General features: G+C 37.3%; 1 protein-coding gene across 1 annotated transcript in view; it reads left to right on the plus strand.

Annotated features, from left to right (window-relative positions):
• Positions 1–27,876, plus strand: part of LOC150097452 (A disintegrin and metalloproteinase with thrombospondin motifs adt-2-like) — a gene marked incomplete at its 3' end in the record, with an annotated part of 681,635 nt that overhangs the window by 266,057 nt on the left and 387,702 nt on the right. The window contains exon 9 of the mRNA XM_090406923.1: positions 19,400–19,559. Coding sequence (XP_090263049.1) covers positions 19,400–19,559 — 160 coding nt within the window. The remainder of the gene's footprint in view (positions 1–19,399; positions 19,560–27,876) is intronic.

Here is a 27,876-nt window from a genome sequence, read left to right on the forward strand (position 1 = left end):
ACATTATTAGATCTTATATTTCTATCATCTAAGGCACTTTGTACAGTATCAATCCACCTATATCTTGGTCTTCCTCTGGGTCGTTTTCCTGCCAACCTGTTAGAGAACACTTGTTTAGCTAATCTTTCCTCGCCTATTCTATTTAAGTGACCATACCACCTGAGATTAGCTCTGCTAATGCATTTCTGGATGCTGACAATGTGAAGTTCTTTCCTAATATCCCCGTTTTTAATATGATATTGGCATTGATGCCATCTGTTCATGCTTCTAATCTTTCTCACAACTCCCATATCAGAGGTCTCTAGTCTTTGGTCAAATGTCTTACTTCTGACCCAGCTCTCACATCCATAAGTTAAAACTGGTTTGAACACTGTCTTGTATACAGCTAATTTAGTGTTCCGACTAATTTCTCTCTTATTCCATATGAATTTATTCAATTGACTTCCTACCATACCAGCTTTGTTGATTCTGTTATCTTTTTCCATATTTAATTTACCATCTTCAGTAAAAATTGTGCCTAAGTAGCTGAAATGTTTTACTTGTTCCACGGGTTCCCCGTTCACAACACAGTTGACATTTTCAACAATTCTACCTATTTTCATTGTCTTTGTCTTTTTAATGCTCACCTTCATACCATATCTATTAACAGTTATTCAATTTAGTCAGGGAATCTTGCAAACTTGTAGCGGATTTATTTAGAAGAATAACATCATCCGCATAAAGCAAAGAGCAGACATTAACATCTCCAATTCTGATATCATGTTTAATACCATTTTCCTTCATAATGTGATCCATATAGATAATGAATAACAGAGGGGGGATAACGTACATCCTTGTCTCACACCAGATTTAACATTAAACCATCTTCCTGTACTTCCTTCAATTCTAACTGCTGACTTACAACTCATATAAAGACTAAGTATTGCTTGATATAATGCCCCATTGACACCATATAACTGTAGCATATTGAATAGCTTCTCTCTTGGCACCTTGTCATATGCCTTTTCCAGATCGACAAAACTAAAATACAGATCTTTGTTATATTCCCATGCTTTCTCAACTATTTGTCTTAAAGTGAAGATCTGATCCTGACAGCCTCTATTTGGCCTGAATCCAGCTTCTTCACCAAGCTTTTCTTCCACAATTCTTCTCAACCATTTCTCAAGTATACTTGCATAGATCTTGCCAGGAACACTCAGTAGGGAAATATCTCTGTAATTCTCACATTCAGTTTTATTTCCCTTTTTATATATACTATTAGAGCTCTACTCCAATCATTTGGAATTCGTCCCTCTGCCCAGGCTTTCTGAACTATGCAGTGCAGCCACTGTTAGACCTTTATACCATGATACTTCAGCATTATTGGTCGAATATCATCTATTCCTGCTGCCTTTCCACATTTCAAGCCTTCGATGGCTTTTTCTACTTCAAGTGTGGGTATGTATTCCTGACTGTATGCCTGTTGAGTGTTTTTACCACTGTGCTATTACTGCTTGTTTAATTTACCAATTTTTCGAAGTAATTACTCCATACTTCAAGGATACTTTTTTCTCCCATTTTGATGTCACCTTTATCATCTCTAACTCCTTTAACAGCATTCTTTCCTCCATTTCTAAACTTCTTCAACAACCTCCAGAATATCTTACCACCTTCTTGATATTTATTTTCTATGTTCTTGCCAAAGTCTTCCATTGACTTTTGTTTAGCTAGTTTTACACAGTGTTTAGCATTCTTACATTTGTCTCTGTATTCTCTAAGAGCACAAGCTGACTTATTTGCCAGGAACTTTTGATATGCTTTCTTCTTTTCCTTCACTGCCTCTTTAACTTCCTGTGTCCACCATGGAGTTCTGATTTTTCTCTCCTTGCAGACAACCTCACCACATGCCTCTCTGAATCAATCAGTGTTTTCTTCAAGGCTTGCCACTGAATCTCCAAGGTTTGGTTCCTGTTCTCAAACTCTTTCATTTTTTCTTGAATAATGTTTGTTTTTTAGTCTACAGTTCTCATCTGAGAGCTGCTCAACTTTTATTCACTTTAAAACTCTCTTACATGTTATTCTTTTCAATACGAAATTCAATTTTATCCTGCTCAAGACTAAATAGTGATCACTTCCAATTTCAAATCCTCTGTGCACTCTGGTGTCCTGGACCAGAGAGAAAACATCACTATCAACAATAACATAGTCAATGAGACTTTTCTTATTCCTTGCCTCTTTCTCCATGTGAATTTGTGCACATTTTTATGTTGGAACATGGTGTTAGTAATAACCAGTCCATGTCCTGACCAGAAATCCAACAGATATTTGCCATTATTATTAGTTTTGCTCTTTTCTCCAAATTTTCCCAAAATATTTTTGTATGTCTGACAATCATTTCCTACTCTGCTATTTAGATCCCCAACAAGGACCAACTTTTCCTTTTTCATTGTGTCAGTTGCTACCTCTAAAGCATCAAAAAATTCCTCCACTTCTACCTTAGTAGAACCTTTTGTGGGACCATAGACACAAATAAGTCTCATTGTCCTGTTCCCCATTCTCATATTTGCCCACATCACTCTACTTGAGACTGCCTGCCATTCAAGAAGATTAGCCTCGTATTTAGTGTTGAATACTATGGCTTCTCCTGCTTTTCCTTGATTGTCATTGCCTGAATATAACATTCTGTATGTATTGCTCAGAAAGATCTCACCAGTTTTTGTCTTTTTTGTTTCAATCATCCTTATTATGTCAATCTGGTACTTATCTAATTCCTCAGCTAGCTCCATTTCTTTGCCATTCAGGCTTCTTATGTTGATAGTACCGATCTTTAACTCTGGTGATGTTGAGTTGGGGTGTGTTTTAAGATATGTTCCAGTATCTGACTTTTCGCTGTTTGCCCTGGTTCCCTGGTGAAAACAAAGGGTGTCTTGTTTAATTGGGCGATGCCCCAGCCGGCATGAAATTTTGTCATGTTGTACCATCATTTTGTATTTTGGTTTAAGCCAATAAGAATACAATTTGGTCAGCTAAATCTCAAATTGCCAACCCATCCTCGTTCGTTCAGTATCCAGGTAGATACCCAACAGGGTGCACTACGAGAAGGTGAGGATTGGACATTAGGTCAGAAGCCCTGGTCGGTTCTCCGCATTCCTTTAAAGGCTATGTGGAGGTCTCATCTCAGTTATATAGCTTTGACCCTTAAGCACCGCTTCCTTTTCTTTTCTGCCTTCCTGGAATTGAGCACTTTTCTCATTCGGTTTAAATTACAATACCGTTTCAAATTAGCGCTGGTACTTTTTTGAATGCTAACCATGTTAAATTCCTTTATAACCTTTTCATTTCTAATATGATTCTGCGATTAGTCATTTATTCATAGTTTTTCCTCGGAACTCGTATATCTTACCTGTGTTGGAACATCCTTCTTGACTCTATGGTTCCATCTTGTTGTAATGTTGTTCTTAATAAAATCAATTAATTGCTGGTTGATTACTAATCAAAAGGTAGGGAAATTTATACTTATACTGCGCCACCCTATATTTAAATTAGTCTATATAAAATAGTAGAATCAGTTTTCAATTAACTTAGCAGTCTCCTTATTCATACAGGCCGAATTTAATATTTTTCACTTAGGGCTCCCACAAGGTTCGAACGTTTTTATGAACGGTGCAATGAAAAAGAATCAGGCATACACAATATTGAAATCAAAAAAAACAAAACATTTAATATAAGGTTATATGACAAATACATAAATTTAACTCCAAAAATAAGACAATACAATTAACTTAGTTCGTCAGGTCAAAATATTCATATTAAATTAGACTTCAAATCTTCAGATAAAAAATTCACAGTTCTCACAATTACAAAGATTGTTCACGCTGATCAATACTACAGAATTTCTTGCTAAATAAATTTGCTGGTATCACTCAGTTACACTCTATATTTAACACTTAGCAAGCACTTATAACATTATTAATCACTGCAGTTATTGCTTCAAGGGGAATTATTTTCAACTTCTAACTTCGGCTAAATTCAGTGAAACGCCACAGTAAGTATTAGGATATTCAAGACGGAACTATCACTTAAACCTTCACACTGAAATAAATAAAATAGGACTGTTCTTACCGGGATTAATCCTCAGCACATCAGATTCCATGTGAGCACATTTTCAACTTATTACTCCGATGGAACACTATTTAAAAGAATTCTTCAAGGAGATAACTGAATTATTATTTATCGCGCTACACAATTTTGATGGACTTACTATAGTGCAGAATAATTATTCCATGTTTACTACTGTATAACAAATTGAGCTTTGTACAATCTTTCTTTAAAGCGATATAGGAATACGTAGTAATTCTAAAACTTAGTGGATTTATTCTGAATCTTCTATTAATCTTCCAGTCTTTTAGTTAATTACGGCACTAAATTCCTATTACTGCCACCGCTGACTTTACTCTCAGCTATCTATAACTTTTCTCCTCATCTTCATACACTTCTGAATGCTACTCCCTTGAATTTCCTGCCCTTCAGTCTTCTTGTTTACTTTTACCTCCTGCTTATATGCCTTCATTCTTCCTGCTTAAAAACTTGTTCACTCCATCCAACTCATTAATTTTCTCTTCTCCCCATTATCGAAGCTCACGCCCTATGCTTGCACGTTCTATTTTATTTCTCTCTCCATGGCAACGATAAAAACAGAACGTAAACATAATCTTCAGCGTTACATAAGGTTATACCTTTACTGAGTAATGAAAAATAATAATAAAAATATTATAGTTAATTTCTCTTTCATTTCATTTACAAATAATAATAATAAAATATATGTTACAGTTTATATAAGGCACATAAAAGTTACATACATAGAATTCCTCATAATATTATTGAAGGAATAAAGTAATAAGATAAATGTTATTTACTACAGAGTCCTTTCAGTAGTATAATATACATTAAAATTATATAATTAAATAATAGCTAATAAAATTCAAGGATAATACATGAATAATAAATCTTAAGCAAGGGACTAACAAATAATATTTAAACAAGTCTTGCTTAGTATATGGTAGATTATGTTAAATGTGAATGAAGAATAAAAACCATACAAAACAATTTCATTCACAGTTTAACACCTGCTTCTCTAGTTTTTGATCAGCGATTTTCTTTTTCACTCAGCTCTGAGATCTATCCTCTTTGATGCCCTCATAGCCTTGGGTACTAATGGTCATAATCTCAAATAACATCTATTCTCACAGATCAATCCCACAAAGTCAAAACTTGAATTCCCATAAATCATTCCTGCATCACTCCTTCCTTGCATCTCACTGACATCTTATCACCCTTCCCTTCCCATCATAGTACCTATGAGGGTGGTCTGAAACGTTCTCGGCCATTGATGGCAACACTCTCAGCAAGAGATTTTTTATTTAAGTTGTACATCTACCATAAGCATCTATGTGAAATTGCAAGTCATTCTATCATGTAGTTTGTTTTATACAGCTGTCTGAAGCAAAAGTGTTATTTGTATCTCTTGAAATGGATAAAATGGAGTATTGTGCAGTTATATGAAATACACCTGAGTATTTCATCCTAGAGGAGTCAGTTTTAATGCTAGACGGATAGGACTGGTTCGAGGTCTGGAGGTACAGGAGGAGAGTGTGTTTCAGATACTGAATACTCTGGATGTCAGTAAAGCTGTGGGACTGGATGGTATTTCGCCACGAATTTTGAGAGAATGTGCTAGGGAATTGACAGTACCTTTAACGTGGCTTTTCAATGAAAGTCTGGCTTTGGCAAAGGTGCCCAGGGAATGGAAGGAAGGTAAGATAGTGCCATTGCATAAGGGTGGTAACAGACTGGAAGTGTCTAATTATAGGCCAGTCTGTGTGTCATCAGTAGTTGTTAAGATCTTGGAGAAAGTAGTGAGGGACCGTATACAGCATTGGGCAGATGAGGGTAATGTTATCTGTGAGAATCGACATGGATTTGTGAAAGGACGCTCTTGTTTTAGCAATATTGAAGCCTTTTATAATAAAGTTACAAGAACATTAGATGAGGGAAAGGCATATACATTTTCTTAGACTTGGCGAAGGCATTTAACAGGGTGTCACATGATAAGCTGATATTTAAGTTGCAGCACATGGGTCTGGATGTCAGATTGGTCAACTGGATTCAGGATTGGCTGTCTGATAGGTATCAGAGAGTTGTGGTGGAGCAGTTTCCAGGAGGCAGAGGGTTACAAGTGGGGTCCCACAGGGCTCAGTACTAGGACCTATATTGTTTAACCTTTATATCAATGACATAGCCAGTGGATTGCAGGGGGATATTCAGTTGTTTGCAGATGATGCAAAGCTGGGAAGGATTATTAGTAATAGTGCAGATGTGGTAGCCCTGCAAGAGGATTTAAATAAGCTAGATAGATGGGCAAATGAATGGGGTTGTCAGTTTAATGCAGCAAAATGTAAGGTCTTGAGGTTTGGGAAACATCGATGGGATGCTGCATAATCTATGGGAGGAGTTATACTGGAGGAAGTAGGGGAGACAAGAGATCTGGGGTTGATGATTGATAGAAACCTGAAGTTTAGGGGACATATTGCAAAGGTGGTGAAGGTAACACAGAGGATTGCTGCTATTATGAGAAGGACACTGACCTGCAGAGATAAGAGGGTTATCATTCCATTGTATAAGTCTCTGATCAGACCACACTTGGACTATTGTTCTCAGATTGGTCCACAGGATTTGAAGGGGATAAATTAACTGTGGAAAGGATACAAAGACGGATGACAGAGATGGTTTCAGGACTGTACAAGGATAGTTATGAGGATCGGATGAGAGAATGTGGACTGCAGAGTTTGGTGGATAGAAGAAGGAGAGGTGATATGATTGAGACTTTTAAACTGTTGAGAGGTGGTTACAGGGTTGACACTGGGGAGTTCTTTCGCTTGGTTGAACAGCGGGAAGGAGTGATGACAAGAGGCCATCCCTGGAAGTTACGAAAGGAAACTGTGAGCAAGAGGGTAAGGAGTAGTTTCTTTGTGTGGAGGGTGGTTGAGCCGTGGAATGCATTGCCTGATGGAGTGGTGGGAGCGAGAACGGTCAGTGAGTTTAAAGAGTGGTATGATAGACTTTGTGTTTCTCAGGGGGGGGACCACCCCTCGATGAGTCTTGACAGACTTTATGTCTTAGGAAGGACCTCCCTTGATGAGTCTTTTAACTCCTTGGAGGCGTGAATAATAATAATAATAATAAAATTATTTGTAACAGAAGGTTTAATGCCAAAAGAAATTCATTCGAAGTTCATTAATGTTTATGGGCTCTCTTGTCCTTCATTATCGACAATTAAGAGATGGGCTGCAAAGTTTAAACGTGGCCATACCAGCCTTGATGATCCACATGAAGGATGTCCAAAAAGTGTAACAACACCTGAAATCAGTGATCAAGTGCATAATATGGTATTGAATGACTGGCGAGTCAAAGTGCATGAAATTGCTGAGACTATAGGCATTTCAAAAGAACCTGTAGGATAAATTTTGCATGAAGAATTGCATATGAAACAGCTTTGCGCAAGATGGGTACCGTGCTTGCTCACAGCAGATCAAAAATGCACTTGCATGAAAATCTCTGAACAGTGCTTGGAGCATTTTATCAAGAATAAAACAGATTTTGTGTGTTGATTTATTATTATGGATGAGACTTCAATTCACCATTACACACCAGAATCCAAACAGTGAACAGAAGCCAGTTGTTCAACACCAAAGAAGACAAAGTTGGTTCCATCAACAGGAAAGGTTGGGGCATTGGTGTTTTGGGATGCTAAAGACATTTTGCTTATTAATTATATTGAAAAGGGTAAAACAATAACCGGGGAATATTATTCTGATCTTTTAACCAGACTATACGAAAAAATTCATGAGAAAAGACCCGTTTTGGAGAAGAAAAAAAATCATCTTTCATCAGGACAATGCACCTGATCACAAAGGTGTTTTGGCAATGGGAAAAATTAAGAGATCTGCACTATGAATTGTTGGAACATCCACCGTATTCCCCAGATTTGGCTCTCTCTGACTTCTATCTCTTCCCAAAACTAAAACTCTTCATCACTGGTCAGCATTTTTCTTCGAATCAAAAGGTGATTGCAGCTGTAGAGGGGTATTTTGCAGATCTTACTGAGAACCACTACAGGGATGGGATAATGGTGTTGAAGCCTCGCTGGAATAAATGTATTAGTCTTAATGGAGATTATGTTGAAAAATAAAAATAATTTAAAACCAATTTATAATTTTGAAATTATAAATTCGTTTTTTCATTGTTAGGCCAAGAACTTTTCAGACCACCCTCGTATATTCTTCTTCTCATGACCATTTTCATTTTGCTTGAGCCCATCAGCTCATGTTTTCTCTCTCTTTTGTTCTACTTGCAATATGTGTTAGACCACCTCTCTCTTCTATTTCCATACTCATCCACTCCCTCACTTTTATGCATTTGTCACAGCTATAATCACTCTTATCAGTCTGCTTCTCTCACTCCTCATTCTCTTGGATTTTTATCCATACTTTATCAAACAATAGTTTTTCTGAGCATCCCCTCTTCAAACTCACTTCAAACAATTAAACCGCTCCATCATCCCATCACACACTTTTTCGATTCCTTCATAATAAGCACAGTTTTTATATATCCTTCTTACATATTCAGTAGTAATGCAGTTTTTCTTTTAAATTATTACACAAATACCAATAGCAATTTTTGTACCTTTTCACATTCATCAGCACGAACATATCTTAAAATGTTTCCTTAATACATTTTCATATGTGGGAAGTATAAAAGACTTCTGTTATGGAACAAAACTTGTTTTAAACTTATCTTTGAAAAGGTCTCATACAAGCACCTGTCTCTTGACTTATGAACTTCATTCATAATAAAGGGTCTTCTGCATGGTAGATATAAAGAATTCCATTCTTTGTCACAAAATATGTAGTAAGTATATTGTTTCTGTTTCTAAAAGCAGTAATTTTTTTCTGGTGGTAATAAGTTTTCATGATATGACTGTAGCAGTATGTAAGCAAGTAGAAACAAATGGACAATACAGTTGTGTTGGTTGGGATAGATTATAAAGAAGAAAAGTATGGTTTGAGATTAATTATAAAAGATTTGTTTAGTTAGGTGAAAGAGAAGAAGGAAAAATTTTGAATCTGTTGTGCCTGGGTATGAGAGGAGCAAGTTAAGGACAGATACAGAAGAAAACGAGTCAATAAGTGGTATGTGTAGGAAAAATGCTGTGCAGTATGTTGTTATATGGAATGACATTGATGGTCAGATGGATTTATAATGGCAAAATGAACTGCATTGGCAGGCACTTTTAAAATTGTTGTTTGGTGAAAGAGTAAATGTGACTTGTTGGGTGGTTTCATGAACATATGCATGTATGGATTAAATTAGATGATAGAAATTGAGAGTCTAATGATGACTGAGCGAGAATAAGAATGATGGTTGCTCTAGAAAACACAGAGCTAGTTTCATCAAGAAAGAAATATGTTAACTGTGCAAATGGGGGGGGGGGATTTGTTTCAAGATTAACTCATTAGCCTGGTAGTCAGTTGTCATACATATGCACAAATATCAGGAATAAAGGCAAGGGGTCCTGTAGTATTGGTAGATATGATGAAACCGAAAGTTATTGGCATTATTGAGATCTGGCTGAGAGAGTAGGATATTATTATTATTGAAATAGAATATGATGGATTCAGTTTAATCAGGGAAGACAGACAAGATAAGAATAGCAGCATAGTATTATTAATGATTACAGAAGAATTAAATTCAACCAGAGTAGAAATCTCCAGTGATGATTTCTAGAGTAGAAATTGAACCAGAGTAGAAATCTCCAGTAATGGTATGAGTAATATAGGATATGGATTCGAGGCTGTTTGGTATGAGATGAAGATTAGCATGACAAAATACAAAATTAGATGTCAGAGATTCATCTTGGGAAGCCATTACTGACTGTTATTAACATTGCTGTTATTAACAAAAAAGCCTACATGCTTCTCTTTGAAATCATTTACTGACAAAGCATTCACAAGATTTTACGTCACTAGGTGGCATATGTTAAATATCACTCATCCTGTGGACTGCAACAAGATGAGGGAATTTTATGTTTAATGTGTGTTGATATTGTCTAATTTGTAGAATGACACTGTTATTGGGAGATATTGAGTGGAACGTGGCATTTGGATAAATGTCTTAGGCAGTATCACAATAAATTCTTTGTTCTTGTTAGTACAGTGATATAAAATGGCAGTGAAAGGCAAAAGGAATCTTTGTATATGTTGACATGAAAGAAAAGTAAAGTAAATTGATATGCTGCAATGAATGAGATATGTATGCATGTGTAGATTTCACAGATATTGATGGATTGTGATGGACCTTGAGTTTTGCATAAATATGAGGTTAAATATGAGTAAGGAACATGGCACCATAACTGTCATGGTGCCATGTTCCAGTTGAATATTGGGAGAATGTTCAGAAAGTGTGTGGAAATGATAGTGAGAAAAATAGTTCTGTTGTTGATATAGCAGACAATAATGACTGAAAAAAGAGTGAAATTAATAATAAAATTAATAATAAAACAGAGTGCAATTAACAGTAAGGTGACTCAGTTCATGAATGCAGCAAAAGTTCAGTATGAATAGCAGTTAGCTAATGAGGCCAAAAAATTCCAAGGAAGTTCTTTTCAATATGTAGCCATCAAAAAAAATAAATGATTGTGGCAGTATGGCACTGATTGTAATATAGTATAAGGAAAACTGCTATGGAGGACTTAGTTGAGATATTTAATGAGCAGTTCATACAGGTCTTTCATTCTTGTGAATGTGATATCATGGAAAGTTTGAGAGCTGTGGATGATTAGGAAGAGAGACTGAATCTGAATAAGGAAAAAGTATATCTGGAATTCAGCAAACTTAATGTTAATAAGGCTGTGGATTGATAATATATATATCACCATGTATTTTGAAGGCATGTGTCCAGGCAGATGTTAACAGGAAGTTGACATCTGCCTCAATGTATTTGTTTAATGAATCTTAAATTGTGTCAAATTCCAAAGGAGTGGAAGGAAGGCAAGATTATATTGCTTCATAAAGGAGGTGACAGAATTCAAGCATCATCGAATCTGTGTGTCAGGTGCTGTGGTTAAGGTATTGGAGAGGCTTGTGGGTATGGTATGATCTTTGCTGTACAGCACAGAGTTGCTAAATGGAGTTCATGTTTTAGTAATCTACTTGCTTGTTACAATAAGGTGACAGCAGCATTGAACATGGGAGATGGTACACAGTAGTATACTTAAGGCCTTTTATATAGTATGCTTTTGATAGATTACTACATAAGTTGATAGTCAAACTAGATCAGATGCAGTTGGATATTAGAATACTATATTAGATTAGAGGTTGGCTATTTTTTAGATGTCATCAAGTTGTGTAAAGGGACGAGTAATATCCTGAGGAGAAAATTTACCAGTGGCATTCAGGTGTGTTTTAGGGCCATTGCTGTTTTACTTTTATGTTAAAGATATTATGGAAGACTTGGATTAGGATATTCAATTGTTTGCAGGTGATGCAAAGTTGGAACAAACTATGAAGAGCAGAGCAGACATGGCCTTACAAGAAGAGTTGAGTAGATTGAGTGAATGGGCACGGGAGTGTGGATGCCAGTTTAGTGTTGCAAAATGTAAGGTTTTAAAATATGGGAAAGAAAATGGGATGTAGAATGTACAAGGAGATTCTAGTTCCATTGTATAAGGCTCTGATTAGGCCACATTTGGACTACTGTGCACATATTTGGTCACCTGATTTTCAAAATGATTAAGTAAAGGGTCCAGAGGCAATTGAGTAAGGTAGTTTCTAATCTCTGGAATGCTGGAAGTGTTCTTTGCCAGGTTGGCAGGAAAAAGACCTTCTAGAGGAAGACCAAGATATAGGTGGATTGATATGGTAAAAAGTGCCTTAGAAGATAGAAATATAAGATCTGATAATGTTGGAGTCTTGACAGGTAAGAGACTGATTTGGAGGAAAATTGTAGTTAGTACTGATGTAAATTTTTTATGTAGTACTATCATATCCTGTACACCCCTTGAGGGTATATGACAGGAATTTGATGATGATGATGATGGAATGCTGAATATGAAGAAAGGTTGAGAAGATGCAATTTATAGAGTCTAGTGGACAGCAGGAAGAGGGGGGTGATATGATAGAGCCGTGCAAATTACTAAGGGGTTATAGAATTAATGTTGCATAGGTTTTTTCATAAAATGGTGGGAAATCTGGGGAGAAGATGTCATCCTAGATGCTGGATAAGGAGGATGTAATAAGCAGAGGAGTGAGAAGCAGGTTTTTTGCATGGAGGGTTGTGAATGTTAATGCAAAGAGACCTTCCAGATGAGTATTTTACTCCATGGGGTCTTATTATGATAAGAATAATAATAACTCCACCTGGAAACAAACCACCCATTCACCACTATGATCTAAACAAAAAATCTTAATTCTCACATCTTATCTTTGCTTACCACATTCTTAAATGATTTCCAAGTCTGATTCCAGATATTTCACTTCTTACCAAATATTGAAAAAGTCTTCTGTGTCTTTTCTATAAAATCCTTTTAATAACCTATTATTCACTAACTTCTATAAAGCTACAGACCTTCAATCTGTCATCATAGGAAGAATTCCATACACCTGCCACAATATCAATTGCTAATTTCTGGATCCTCTCCACCATCTTTACATCTCCAATGAAACCAGGCAACTAGATCTATTTTCAGTTATCCCAATGTGGCCTTACCAAGCCATTATATAGAAGAAGAATAACCTATTTTATCCATGCTTGTCACTGTGTGTTAATTATGTTACAGTAACTACTTTGATGAAGTGAACAGCAATTGTAGATAAAGTTTCATATTTGATATGGCTACTCTGTCTTTGATCTGGGTTGGGTTCTTCCCTTGATATCTTATCCCTAATTGTGTGTGTGTGTTTCATTTATTTGATGATTAGGAAACGTGTGAGACCTTCAATGGTAACAATAGGATCTGTTTACACAACAGACAAGTCCATACAATCAGTTCACCAGTAGGTGAGGTGTTGTAACATAATAGTAAGATGTGTTTTGTTATTTGCAAATGTTATATCTTTGTGTCCATTTTATGTTCTTTTGAACTGGGAAAGAAACTGAAATCAGAAATATTTTACAATGCTATGCATGCTAACAGCACTATTGTCCTGTTTGCAAAGTGCATTGCATGCCTCAACACATTTTATGTGCTAAATAATAATTTTTTAACCCTGTGGGAAGTGATGTGGAAGAGCAGGAGAGTATGACAGTAGAGATTGAAGAGGTGGTTATAAATGAGGAAGTAAGTGGCATAAGTATGGAAAATGAGAGAATGGGTGTGCAAGATGAACAGGGAAAGGGAGGCTCAGAGTGGATGCACAGCGTGAGAAAGGTGGATGCTCCAAGAGGATATGAGAGCATGTGTAGACAGGAAAGGAATGGGATGACCTGGGATCAAAAGGAAACAGTTGGAATTGAACAGGGTTCTAAAATGAATAAGCAGAAAGGGAAATGGCCCCAGTCGAGCATGGAGAGATCACAACGAATGAGTGGTATCAGTGGAACTAGCTATAGATCCAGGAATGAGCTGTTGTGTTTATATACAAATGCTAGAAGTATAAGAAACATGGCAGATGAAATGGTTGCATTAATTGTGTCTGTTCACCCAAAGATTGTCAGAATAAGTGAGACATGGTTGGAAGAGGATGACATCCTGACAGGAATAGAGATGGAAGAATATGATGTGTTTCATGAGGATAGAAGGGGTAAAAAGGGAGGGGAGAGTGCTATTAATGATAGAGAAAGCGTTATGTCCATACAAAGAGAGATGCAAGAGGGAAATAGTGGCAGTGGTTTTGAGGCAGTGTGGTGTGAGATAAAGGTGAATGGAATGAAATACTTGGTTGGATGTTGTTATAGACCAGGAAATGTGGATATAGTGACTATGAAATGTATAATCAAATTAGCCAAGCAAATAAGAAAAGAGTGACCATTATGGATGATTTTAATTATGGCAATATAGACTGGAATGATGAGATAGCAACTGGAAGTATAGAAAATTAGTTTCTTGAGTTTTTGCGGGATAACTACCTCGGACAGTATGTAAGAGAGGGCACACAAGGATTGAGGGTCTTAGATTTTTTTCATCTAATCAGAGGATGTAATTATAAATGAAGTGTCAAATCACCCACCAATTGGTGAGAGTGACCAAGAGGTGATTACCTGGGTGGTTGCCAGCCAGTGTGAGGACCTCTGTAAGAAAAGGGTATATGTGGAACTGCAAGGGGGAAGGATTATGAAGCGCTCAGGAGACAGCTTGCAGGTGTAGCATGGAATGAGGAGTAAGCTGGAGAAGCGATCAGTGCAGCTTGGGGGATTTTCAAAAACTATGTAGTAGATGCAGTGTCTAAATGTATTCCAAGAGTGAGAAGGTTAAATAAAGTAGGTGTGAAATGGATGAAATTAAGCATGCGATACAAAGAAAAAGGGCATTATGGAAGCATCATAAGAGCAGTGGCAATAACCAATTCCATAAGTACTACAAAGACCAGACAAGATGGGTGACTTGGTTGGTGAGGGTAGCTAAAGAGAGGTATAAACAGCAGTTAGCTAATGAAGCCAAAAAGAATCCTAAGGAGTTCTTTCGATATGTAGCCAGCAAAAGAAAGTATGATTATGGAAGGATGACATTGATGGGAGAAAATGGTATAAAGACAGCAGTTGCAGAAGGTGTGGTGGAGATACTTAATGAGCAGTTCATAAAGGTCTTTCAATCTTGTGAATGTGACTTCGTGGAGAGATTGAGAGCAGCTGATGATGGGGAAGAGAGACTGACTGTAAGTGAGCAAGAGGTGTATGGGAGTTGAGCAAACTAGATATAAATAAGGCTGTGGAACTTGATAATATATCACCAGATATTCTGAAGGTGAATGAATGAATGTGCCAGGGAGTTGATGCCGGCCTTGACATATTTTTTTAATATGAGCTTGCACTCAGTCAAGTTCCTAAGGAGTGGAAGGAGGGCAAAATTGTGCCACTTCATAAAGGAGGTGATAAAATTCAAGCATCAAACTATAGGCCTATCTGTGTTTCAGGTGCTGTAGTTAGTTGGAGAAGCTTGTGACAACTATGATCCAGAATTGGGTTGACAACAATGGTATTATCTTTCATGGACAGCATGGATTTGCTAAAGGGAGGTCGTTTTAGTAATCTACTTACTTATTACAATAAGATGACTGCTTCCATGGACAGAGGAGAACGATACACAGTAATGTACCTAGATTTTGCAAAGGCTTTTGATAGATTACCGCATGATAAGTCAAACTTGAGTGGATGGGGTTGGATATTAGAATTGGTGCATAGGATTGGAGACTGGCTATCTGATAGGTATCAACAAGTTGTGTATAGGGAAGCAATATCCAGGAAAAGGAAAGTTCCTATTGCTGTGCCTCAGTGGCCTGTTTTAGGGCCATTGCTTTTTAATTTGTATATTAATGATATTGGTGAAGATTTGAATGGAGATATTCAGTTGTTTGCAGATGATGCAAAGTTGGGACGAACCATGAAGAGTGGAGGAGATGTTGTGGCCTTACAAGAAAACTTGAATAAATTAAGTGATTGGGCACAGGAATGGTGGATGTGAGTTCAATGTTGCAAAATGTAAGGTTTTAAAATTTGGAAAACAAAAATGGGATGCAGAATTTATGCTTGGTGAGAATATATTATTATTATTATTATTATTATTATTATTATTCAGGTCTCCATGGAGTCAAAAGACTCATCGTGGGAGGTCCTTCCTAAGAAACAAAAAGTCTATCAAGACTCAATGAGGGGAGGTCCCCCCCCCCCTAAGAAACACAAAGTCTATCATACCATTCATTGACAGTTCTCGCTCTCACCACTCCATCAGGAAGAGCATTCCGTGGTTCATCCACCCTCCATGCAAAGAAACCACTCCTCACCCTCTTGCTCACAGTTTCCTTTCGTAACTTCCAGGGATGGCCTCTTGTCATCACTCCTTCCCACTGTTCAACCAAGCGAAAGAACTCCCCAGTGTCAACCCTGTACAGTTTAAAAGTCTCAATCATATCACCTCTCCTTCTATCCACCAAATTCTGCAGTCAGCTGATCCTCATAACTATCCTTGTACAGTCCTGAAACCATCTTTGTCATCCGTCTTTGTATCCTTTTCACAGTTAATTTATCCCCTTCAAATCCTGGGGACCAAATCTGAGAACAATAGTCTAAGTGTGGTCTGATCAGAGTTTTTTACAACGGAATGATAACTCTTTTATCTCTGTAGGTCAGCGTCCTTCTCATTATTGCAGCAATCGTCTGTGTTACCTTCACCACCTTTGCAATATGTCCCTTGAATTTCAGGTTTCTATCAATCATCAACCCTAGAACTCCTGTCTCCCCTACTTCCTCCAGTATAGCTCCTCCAATAGAGTATGCAGCGTCCCATCGATGTGTCCCAAACCTCAAGACCTTACATTTTGCTGCATTAAACTGACAACCCCGTTCGTTTGCCCATCTATCTAGCTTATTCAATTCCTCTTGCAGGGCTGCCGCATCTGCACTATTACTAATAATCCTTCCCAGCTTCGTATCATCTGCAAACAACTGAATATCCCCTTGCAATCCACTGACAATGTCATTGATATAAAGGTTAAACAATATAGGTCCCAGTACTGAGCCCTGTGGGGCCCCACTTGTAACCCTCTACTTCCTTGAAACTGCCCCACAATACACAACTCTCTGATACCTATCGGACAGCCAATCCTATATCCAGTTGACCAACCTGACATCCAAACCCATGTGCTGCAACTTATCATGTGGATACCCGTCAAATGCCTTCACTAAGTCTAAGAAAATGGCAGTATATGCCTTTCTCTCATCTAATACTCTTGTAACTTTATTATAAATGGCTAACATATTACTAAAACAAGAACACCCCTTCGAAAATCCATGTTGACTCTGACAGATAACATTACCCTCATCTGCCCAATGCTGTGTGCTCCTTCACTACTTTCTCCAAGATCTTACTAACTACTGATGACACACAAACTGATCTATAATTAGACACTTCCAGTCTGCTACCGCCCTTATGCAATGGCACTATCTTACCATCCTTCCATTTCATGGGCACCTTTCCAGCAGCCAGACTTTCATTGAAAAGCCAAGTCAAAGGCACTGTCAGTTCCCTAGCACATTCTCTCAAAACTAATGGTGAAATACCATCCAGTCTCACAGTTTTACTGACATCCATAGTACTCAGTATTTGAAACACACTCTCCTCCTGTACCTCTAAACCTTGAACCTGCCCTATCTCTCTAGCATTAAAACTGACTCCTCCAGGATGAAAGACTCAAATAAAGTGTCATTGAACAATTCTACTATGTCCGCTGCATCAGTCAGAGGTGAAGGAATACGAGATCTCGGGTGATAGTGGATAAGGATCTGAAATTTAGGGGACACATAGCCAAAATTTTGAAGCCAACACAAGGGCTTCTGGGAATGATGCAGAGGACACTGACTTATAGAAGTAGGGGGATTCTTGTTCCATTGTATAAGTCTTTGATTTGGCCACACATGGACTATTGTACCCAGATTTGGTCACCTGGTTTTCAGAAGGACGAAGAGATATTGGAGAGGATCCAGAGGCGAATGACTAAGGTAGTTTCTAACCTCTGGAATGTTGGGTATGAGGAAAGATTGAGAAGATGCAACTTGCAAAGTCTGGTGGACTTTGCAAGTTGCAACAGGAGAAGGAGAGGAGATATGATAGACACCTACAAGTTATTAAGGGGTTGTTATAGGATCAATGTTGGAGAGGTTCTACAGAAAATAGTGGGAGTTCAGGGGAAAATTGGAGGTCATCCCTGGAAGCTGTATAAGGAGGGTGTGAGTAGGGTAGTGAGAGACAGGATTTTTTCATGTAGAGTTGTGATTGATTGGAATGCCTTACCCGAGAGTGTGGTATCTGCAGAGAATTTGAGTGTGTTTAAAGCACGGTATGATGAGCTGTGTTTAATAAAAAGACCTCCTAGATGAGTCTTTGACTCCATGGGGGTCTTGAGTAATAATAATAACTGGAACACTTGTCCTTTGGTTTGTGGTCAATAGACCATAAATCAAAGTTTCCAACTAATATGTTACTCATTTAGGTGGATGCATTGAATAATCAGTTTGCTTTCTTTCTTAATTGGACGTACAATTAACTGTATGTTTGGATAATGCTGTTCCAAGAAAATGTAACATGCTAAACCATTCAAAGTTTAGCAATAGCTGAGAATGTAGTTGTTTGATATTAATATAATTTGCATAATTGGCAGATGCGCAAATGAATGGGGGGGTTGTCGGTTTAATGCAGCAAAATGTAAGGTCTTGAGGTTTGGGACACATCGATGGGATGCTGCATACACTATTGGAGGAGCAATACTGGAGGATGTAGAGGAGACAAGAGATCTGGGGTTGATGATTGATAGAAGCCTGAAATTTAGGGGACATATTTCAAAGGTGGTGAAGGTAACACAGAGGATTGTTGCAATAATGAGAAGGATGCTGACCTGAAGATATAAAAGAGTTATCATTCCATTGTATAAGACCCTGATCAGACCACACTTAGAGTGTTGTTCTCAGATTTGGTCCTCAGGATTTGAAGGGGATAAATTAACTGTGGAAATGGGTACAAAGGCAGATAACAAAGATGGTTTCAGGACTGTACAATGTTAGTTATGAGGATCGGCTGAGGGAATGTGGACTGCAGAGTTTGGTTTATAGAATAAGAAGAGGTGATATGATTGAGACTTTTGAACTGTTGAGAGGTGGTTACAGGGTTAATACTGGGGAGTTCTTTCACTTGGTTGAACAGTGAGAAGGAGTGATGGCAAGGGGCCATCCTCAGAAGTTACGAAAGGAAAATGTGAGCAAGAGGGTGAGGAGTGGTTTCTTTGCATGGAGGGTGATTGAACCATGGAATGCATTGCCTGATAGAGCGGTGAAAGTGAGAATGGTCAATGAGTTTAAGGAGAGCGGTATGATAGACTTTGTGTTTCCTAAGAGGGACCTCCCACTATGAATCTTGATAGACTTTGTGTTTCCTAGGAAAGACCTCCCACAATGAGTCTTTTGGAGTCCTGACTAATAATAACAGTAATAATCATACACATACACAAATGTTAGAAATAACTTACTAGCATTTGTTGAAATACAATTGTATGTCCAATTTTTATTTAGAGAATGTTGTCAGCATAAAAATAGTCTTTACATTATACATACTCATATATTTACCTGTTGCAATTTGTTCTCTTGAAATTTTGTAATGAAGATCTCAACAGTCGAACTGTCTTCAGCCATCAAGTCCATATTCTACCAATCTTCTCTATCCTCCTCCCTCTAAGCAACCTGGTCAGATGTATGATGCAGATTTCCAGTGTACACTGAGATATGGTGAAGGTAGTAAGAGATCAAGCCTTCAGTCTCCTGAGGTAAAGTTTTGCTGTTTCATTAACTAGATAGAACTTCTAATCCAGTTCATAAAATGAGAACCTAGTAACATGGATGACAAAGGGAGGATTTGACTTATTTCCTCTTCTCCATTTCATTCTCAAGTTGAGAATGAAAAGATCAAATTCTCCCCATGTCAGGTTCTGTGTATCTTTTTATTTGTTATCTCCATATTTTAATGATTTTTCTTGTTTTGATTTCTCTTAAGTAATCTTATTCTAGTTTTTAATTTTGAATGGCTTATTTATATTTTATTATTATTACGTGACACCTCCAAGCAGTCCAAGGACTCATCGTGGTTGGGCATTACTCCACATCCCACCTTCCTTACTTAATCCTGTAGCTACACAACACTCTTACCATCAATGGACAGCACAATCTACCACCCACCATTGGCCATATGCAGGATGAAAAACTTGAGTTTCCAGGGAAAAAAACCCTGATACCTCCATATCAGATCGGCCATATAAAGATTCCTCTCATCACAACGATAATTGAACTCAGTTCTTTTCCACTCAAAGGGCATAAATGTATTGTTGCTCTTCCAATTGTTTATTTATTTTTTAACAGTGTTTTGCTGTTCATCTGATATTCAAGGCAGCAATCAATCCTTAACAGTTCAAAACTGTGCTATATACAGTCAGACTGCATCCCCCCCCCCCAAAAAAAAAGGAAAAAAAAAAAAAACGTCTGGCTATCATTTTTCATACAAGTATGCTATACTTTAGAAGTATGCTAAATTGCAATTCTAACATGAAATGGGTAATACGAATTTGATGATGATCTTAATATACTGCATGCATCCTTCCTACACCTAACATACGGGATCACAGTAAAATCATTCGCAACAGAAAAAAATAGCCAAAAGTTCTCTGTAAATATTATCTCCATGCCACTTTCAAACCTTTTGTTCAGTTACTGTATGCCAACACTTCATAGAGCCGACCTTGGCTTTGTGCCAAGAATAGTCAATTTATGCTGAAGAGGAGAAAGAAATAAAGGATGTACGAACTGGTCACCAACACACGAAATCATGTTCTTTATAGCTAAATTTTCCAACTGTTCTACGTGCAAAATAGTTACCACTTCAAGAACTAGAATTTTCATAAAAGAAAAGCTAATTTTCCGATGTATAATAATAAACAATCATCCCATGAAACGCATTGATTACCCTAATATCAGAATGGATTCTCCTTCTTTTGACATGTACAGAAGTGTCAATAGTCTCGCATGTGTACAGTAACTACCTTCATGTCTTCTCCCTAAAGATCAAAATACATCCTGTTAAACATCCTGGAGTGTATAAACTCTTCTTGCCTGCGGTTTAGCCTACTTTGGACAGATAGGTAGAGCAGCTAACATCTGCCTTGAAAAACACAAAAATTACATCTGTAATAATTTGTATAGCAAGTCATGATTAGCAGTCTGTGCTCTAGACACTCCTTTACCTAGGATCAGATGGAAGAAGGCATCTATATTACATAGAAGTCATTAAAGGTCTCAGACTCCTTTTTTAATCAGTATCAGCTATGAAGCACTCTTCCCAATCTCAACAAGTATGGTTGCATTAATTTACCAAAGATCTGGAAGACTATCTTTTTAAGACCTGTTAGCCTGACTTCTCTAAATTAACTTTATGGTTATCTGACCCATAGAGGGGGGGCCATGCAAGGACAGTGTTTAATCACAATTCTCTGTTTAGTCACAATTCGAATTGTTATCCGCAATTACTTAAGTCAGTGCTTTGTGCCTGTCACAGTTATAATTGTGCTCTGATAATGCTGGGTAGAAAACTGATGAAATATAAGTGAGTTTAATAAAGGTGTTTTTCCTATCTTGGTGTTGTTTATACCATGAAGCATTATTATGAATAATCAATGAAGCCTGAGCCTTTCTATATGTAGAGATATAAGAGTTGTTCCACTGTTTAAAGCCCCCATCAGACTATGTGAGCTTCCATAGCTCAGTCAGTATAGATGAAGCCATTTGGTCGGAAAGACCTAGGTTTGATTCCCATCCATGATGCGAGGAACCATTATCTGGTCTCTTTCGACTAAAGGCGAGTTAGCCCGGTTTCATACAGAGGTTGAGAATTTTTTTCACCTGGAAACTTGGGTTGTTCATTCCTCAGAACAGTCAAACTGGCCCTCAGCACACACACACACAGATTTACGATCAAAAATATACCTAATCCCTCATTAGGAGGGGCTCAACACAGCCTAAGGAATGGGGGAGAAAAAGGGGGAAAACCCATACAAATAAATAAAAATCAGACTACATGTGAATTATTGTGCTTAGGGTTAGTCCCTGGGATTTCAGGGGATAAATTAACCTTGGAGAGGATGTAAATGGAGATAACAAAAATGATATCAGGACTGTACACTGTTAGCTATGAGGATAGACTGAGGACTTGCATACTGCAGAGTTTGATAAATAGAGGAAGAAGAGGTGATATGATTAAGATATTTAAATGGTTACAGGACTGACACAGGGTGTTCTTTCATATAGTAGATCAAGAGGAAGGGACAAGGCCCATCCCTGGATGATACAAATGGAAGTCGTATGAGGGTGAGGAGTGGCTTTTGTGCATAGAGGGCAGTAGGACTATGGAATGTATTACCTCATAGGGTAGTGAGAACGTGAACAGCAAATGAGTTTAAGGAATGGTATGAAAGGTGTTGTGTTATATTGGGCCTCCCATTCTCAGTCTTATGACTCCATGGACATCCTGAATAATAATTTCTTTGTATAACATAAAGAACAAATGGCAGAAATAGACTACATGTATCAAGACTTGTAATCTTTGCTTTTGCTTTTGAAAGTCAGAATAAACAGATATTTCATAGTCAACTAACAGCAAATGAGAGTCTATGTCACAAAGTGAAAAATTAATTACACACAAAAAAAAAAAACAGTTGATATTGCATCACTAAGTAACGACATACCAAAATTACAAACATTATCAGCTATGAGATGAGAAAAAAATGATGAATTTTTCTAAGGTACATACTTTTTTTTCTTTCTCCCCTTCAGCATGAATTGCCTATTCTTGACACAAAGCCAAGGTTGGCTGTGCAAAGTGTGGGCATACAGTAACTGAACGAAAGGTTTGAAAGTGGCATGGAGATAATATTTACAAAGAGCTTTTGGCTATTTTTTTCTGTTGTGAGTGATTTTATTGTGATCTTGTATGTTAGGTGTAGGAAGAATGCATGCAGTATATTAAGATTATCATCATCAAATTCGTGACATGTACCCTCAAGGGGTGTACAGGATATTATGACAGTACTACATGAAGAACTTATATCATTACTAACTCCCTATCAACAATTTTCCTCCAAATCAATCTGTTATCTCTCAAGACTCCAACATTATCAGATCTTATCCTTTCTTTTAGTATTACATGGTGATCAGCATTCATTTTAGAAATTATGGATTTTACAACGTGTTATAACTAACTCTTTTTATTATCCCGACGTTTCGATCTTCATATCATTTAATGGCAACACTCAAGGAGTTGGTAGGTCATTCCCCCTCCTATATCAAAAACACACAACACTTCATAAACATCATCAAAGACATTACATGAGAAAAAGATGATTTATTAGTCAGTTTGATGTCTCTGCCCTCTTTACGAATGTCCCAATCAATGACACAATCCTTCTTTTACAGAACAAATTCCCCTCCAGATATCACAGTGCTCTTTGCGCATGTATTATGTTCTGGTTATTTTGTATGGCAAAACACTTTCTACCTACAAAAAGAAGGCACGGCCATGGGCTTGCCATTATCCCTCCCTATTGCTAGCTTTTACATGGAACATTTTGAGCAACTTGCTTTAGGTTCCTCCTCTTTAAAACCAAATGTCTGGCTTAGATACGTTGACGATATTTTCGCGATCTGGTCCAATGGTCACCAGACACTAGACACATTCCTTAGCCACCTAAACAAACAACACAAATGCATACAGTTCACAATTGAGATTGAAAAACAGAACACACTTTCTGTTTTTCTCATTTTCTAGATACACTTGTTACACGTCTTCCTTCTGGCAATCTTTCCTTCACGGTTTACCGAAAATTGGCACATACTGGCCAATATATACACATAAACTTCTTCCACCACCCAACACAAAAACTAGGTGTCATCAGTACTCTAAAAAACAGGACTCTGAAAATCTGCTCCAGTGAACAGGCACTGAAAGACGAACTTAAAGTGATCAGCAATACTTTCCAAAAAATTGGTAGAGCCAAAACACTATTAACAAAATTCTCTACAAGACCTCAATAAAAAACAAAGACAAACGAGGCTACAACAAAGCTATAACCATTCCCTACATTAAAGGGACATCAGACAAAATAAACAGAGTACTACAAAAATACAACTACAAAGCCACCTTTAAACCCCCTGCAAAATTAAAAAGCTTACTCAACTCATCCAAAGACCCACTCCCCCCATTGCCCACCCTGGAGTATACCGTATTCATTGCACCTGTAACATACCATATATAAAAGAAACAGGATGCACAATTCCTATCACACAAAAAGAACATAAATGACACATTAAATATAATAATTATGGTGAAGATGGCCTTTCTGATCATGCCCTGAACACCTTACATAGAATTGACTGGAAAAGCACTAGTTGTCTACATCACACCAAAACATAGTATGAATGCAAATTTAAGGAAGCCTGTGAGATCATTATCACCCACCCCAATCTGAACAATAATAAAGGTCTAAAAATCCCATACATATGGAAGGCATATATTCGATCCACAGAACCTTCTTCTCTAAGAACAACTATAAACAGGACTGTAGTAAATCCAGGATACTAAATCAAAAATAACAATTGTAATACTAAAAATGGGATACCATTTAAATTGTACATGTTTTGGTCATAAAGTATTACAAAATAAAGATTTATTGTTACAAAGACCATATATTTACAACGTACTTAAGCTCTTACAAATTGCCTACCGGTTTCGCTAGTAACTGACCAGCTTTCTTAAGGCTTGCATAATACAAAAAAGAGGTAAAGGCAAAAAAGGTTTCAAAATACAAAGAACCATTAGTACCTGTTAGGTAGCTAGGGTGACACGTTCACGTGACATAACTACTCAGCATCATGAACACGCGTTACATGCAAACGCGTAATATGATTATTTGCGTACTGTAGCTCTGTTGAACTGAGGGAGTTAATTAGATTTTTCCAGGTATCATTCAGAATGGCCCCTTGATTTCTGTTTAGGTTACTTCCCGTACGTAGTACAACTGCCGCTTCTTTAAATACTCGATATCTGTAATCCTCGTCTACGTAGGGCATGGAGCTGTTATTCCAGTCTATAGTGTGGTTCGAAGTTGAAAAGTGATGTGCCAATCCTGAGGTGATCGTTCTGTTGTGATTAACATCGCCTATATGTTCTTTCTGTCTTATTTCCAGGCTTCTCGAAGCCTGTCCGATGTAGGAAAGACCGCACGTGCATGGAATATTATACACACCTGGATATTTATAAAATGGCACACTGTCTTTAGGGGATCTTAGGACCTGTCTTATGCTATTTGTTGGTTTAAATACAACCCTGATGTTATGTGTCTTTAACAATCTTGCAATTTTTGTTGAAGTTGAACCTATAAAGGGGATGACTGCTGTTGAGATATGCTGGGCGACTGTTCTTTCTTGTTGGTTATCTATGTATAGAAATTTGTTGATGATGTGTCTAGAAAAACCATTTTGTGATAGAGTTGTAGCTATTTGAGACAGTTCTGTTTGAACTTCTTCCTCGTCAGAGATAAATTTTCTAGCTCGATTTCTTAGCATGTGGATGATGCTGTGTTTCTGTGACCTATGATGGTTAGAAGAGTAATGTAGATATCTTCCAGTGTCCGTTGGTTTTTTGTAAATCAACAGTTTGATGCTGTTTCCTTGTCTTTTTACTAGTAAGTCCAAGAAGTGTAGCTGTTTGTTATTTTCTACTTCTAGAGTAAATTTTATTTTATTGTGGAGTGCATTGATTCTGTTAACAAACATATGTAGGCTTTCTAAGTTGTCTTTCCATATGATGAAGAAATTTCATCATATGGAAAGACAACTCATCATCTTCAAATTTCATGGAGAAATTTGAAGATGAAATATTCACCAGCATTACTCCTAAACCTTCTATATGGTGGAGATATGTGGATGACATCTTCATCATATGGAAAGACAACTTAGAAAGCCTACATCTGTTTGTTAACAGAATCAATGCACTCCACAATAAAATAAAATTTACTCTAGAAGTAGAAAATAACAAACAGCTACACTTCTTGGACTTACTAGTAAAAAGACAAGGAAACAGCATCAAACTTTCAATTTACAAAAAACCAACGGACACTGGAAGATATCTACATTACTCTTCTAACCATCATAGGTCACAGAAACACAGCATCATCCACATGCTAAGAAATCGAGCTAGAAAATTTATCTCTGACGAGGAAGAAGTTCAAACAGAACTGTCTCAAATAGCTACAACTCTATCACAAAATGGTTTTTCTAGACACATCATCAACAAATTTCTATACATAGATAACCAACAAGAAAGAACAGTCGCCCAGCATATCTCAACAGCAGTCATCCCCTTTATAGGTTCAACTTCAACAAAAATTGCAAGATTGTTAAAGACACATAACATCAGGGTTGTATTTAAACCAACAAATAGCATAAGACAGGTCCTAAGATCCCCTAAAGACAGTGTGCCATTTTATAAATATCCAGGTGTGTATAATATTCCATGCACGTGCGGTCTTTCCTACATCGGACAGGCTTCGAGAAGCCTGGAAATAAGACAGAAAGAACATATAGGCGATGTTAATCACAACAGAACGATCACCTCAGGATTGGCACATCACTTTTCAACTTCGAACCACACTATAGACTGGAATAACAGCTCCATGCCCTACGTAGACGAGGATTACAGATATCGAGTATTTAAAGAAGCGGCAGTTGTACTACGTACGGGAAGTAACCTAAACAGAAATCAAGGGGCCATTCTGAATGATACCTGAAAAATCTAATTAACTCCCTCAGTTCAACAGAGCTGCAGTACGCAAATAATCATATTACGCGTTTGCATGTAACGCGTGTTCATGATGCTGAGTAGTTATGTCACACGAACGTGTCACCGTAGCTACCTAACAGGTACTAACGGTTCTTTGTATTTTGAAACCTTTTTTGCATTTACCTCTTTTTTGTACTATGCAAGCCTTGAGAAAGCTGGTCAGTTACTAGCGAAACCGGTAGGCAATTTGTAAGAGCTTAAGTACGTTGTAAATATATGGTCTTTGTAACAATAAATCTTTATTTTGTAATGGGACACCATTGTTACTGAAAGAAAACTATCTATAAGAAAAAATGTTTATTCATGCATTTTTGAAAATTATGGAGACAACTACCGTGTTTGAATAAAAACTTGAGTTTAATATAACTAAATTCTACATTCGATGTTTCGACCTTTATGTCAAGGTCATCTTCTGGAGCATACAACTATACACAGAAAACAAGCTACACTACAATCAGACTGGTTTGTTAAAGACACTGACCAACGCTACAACAATTGTTGGCCTGACCTCTGGTGGAAAAAATAAAAAATAAAATAAAATAATTAAATAAAAAAATAAAAAATAAATAAATAAAAAATATAAAAAATATAAAAAAATTACACATCAACGCTAGAGTCCTATCATTGGTGTTATCTGTTGGTTGTAGAAATACATTGGGCACAACAAGTATCTATCTATATACATATATTAACATCATGTACATTCCAGCCAGTTGGTATTGAATGGTTTCTGATGTAGATTGGCTAGAGTCCTGACTTATGCCGAATCTTATGTATTAGGTAGGCTGAATGTGTGCCATCCAGATCCTTGGAATTTTCATGCCATCTTTGTTGTTGATATTTGGGTGGTTTATCAGGATTTCGCAGGCTTCCTTAAATTTCCTTTCATACCAGGTTTTTGTGCGGTGTAAAGAGCTGGTGCTTTTCCAGTTGATTTGGTGTAAGGTGTTGAGCATGTTTTCTGAGAGGCCTGCTTCACCATAATGGTTATATTTAATGTGTTCTTTCTTGCATATAGGGATTGTCTGTCCTGTTTCACCAATGTACGTTAAGTTACAGGTGCAGTGGATGCAATAGACTCCAGGATGTGCTAATGGGAGGAGAGGATCCTTAGAGGAGTTGAATATGGTTTTAAGTTTAGTGGGGGGGTTTAAAGGTGGCATTGAGGTTATAATGTTGTAGGATTCTATCGATTTTTTCCA

This window comes from Typopeltis vanoorti, chromosome 17 (genome assembly GCF_054136105.1).
Source record: "Typopeltis vanoorti isolate ZY-2024b chromosome 17, IOZ_Tvanoo_1.0, whole genome shotgun sequence".
Classification (NCBI taxonomy): domain Eukaryota; kingdom Metazoa; phylum Arthropoda; class Arachnida; order Uropygi; family Thelyphonidae; genus Typopeltis; species Typopeltis vanoorti.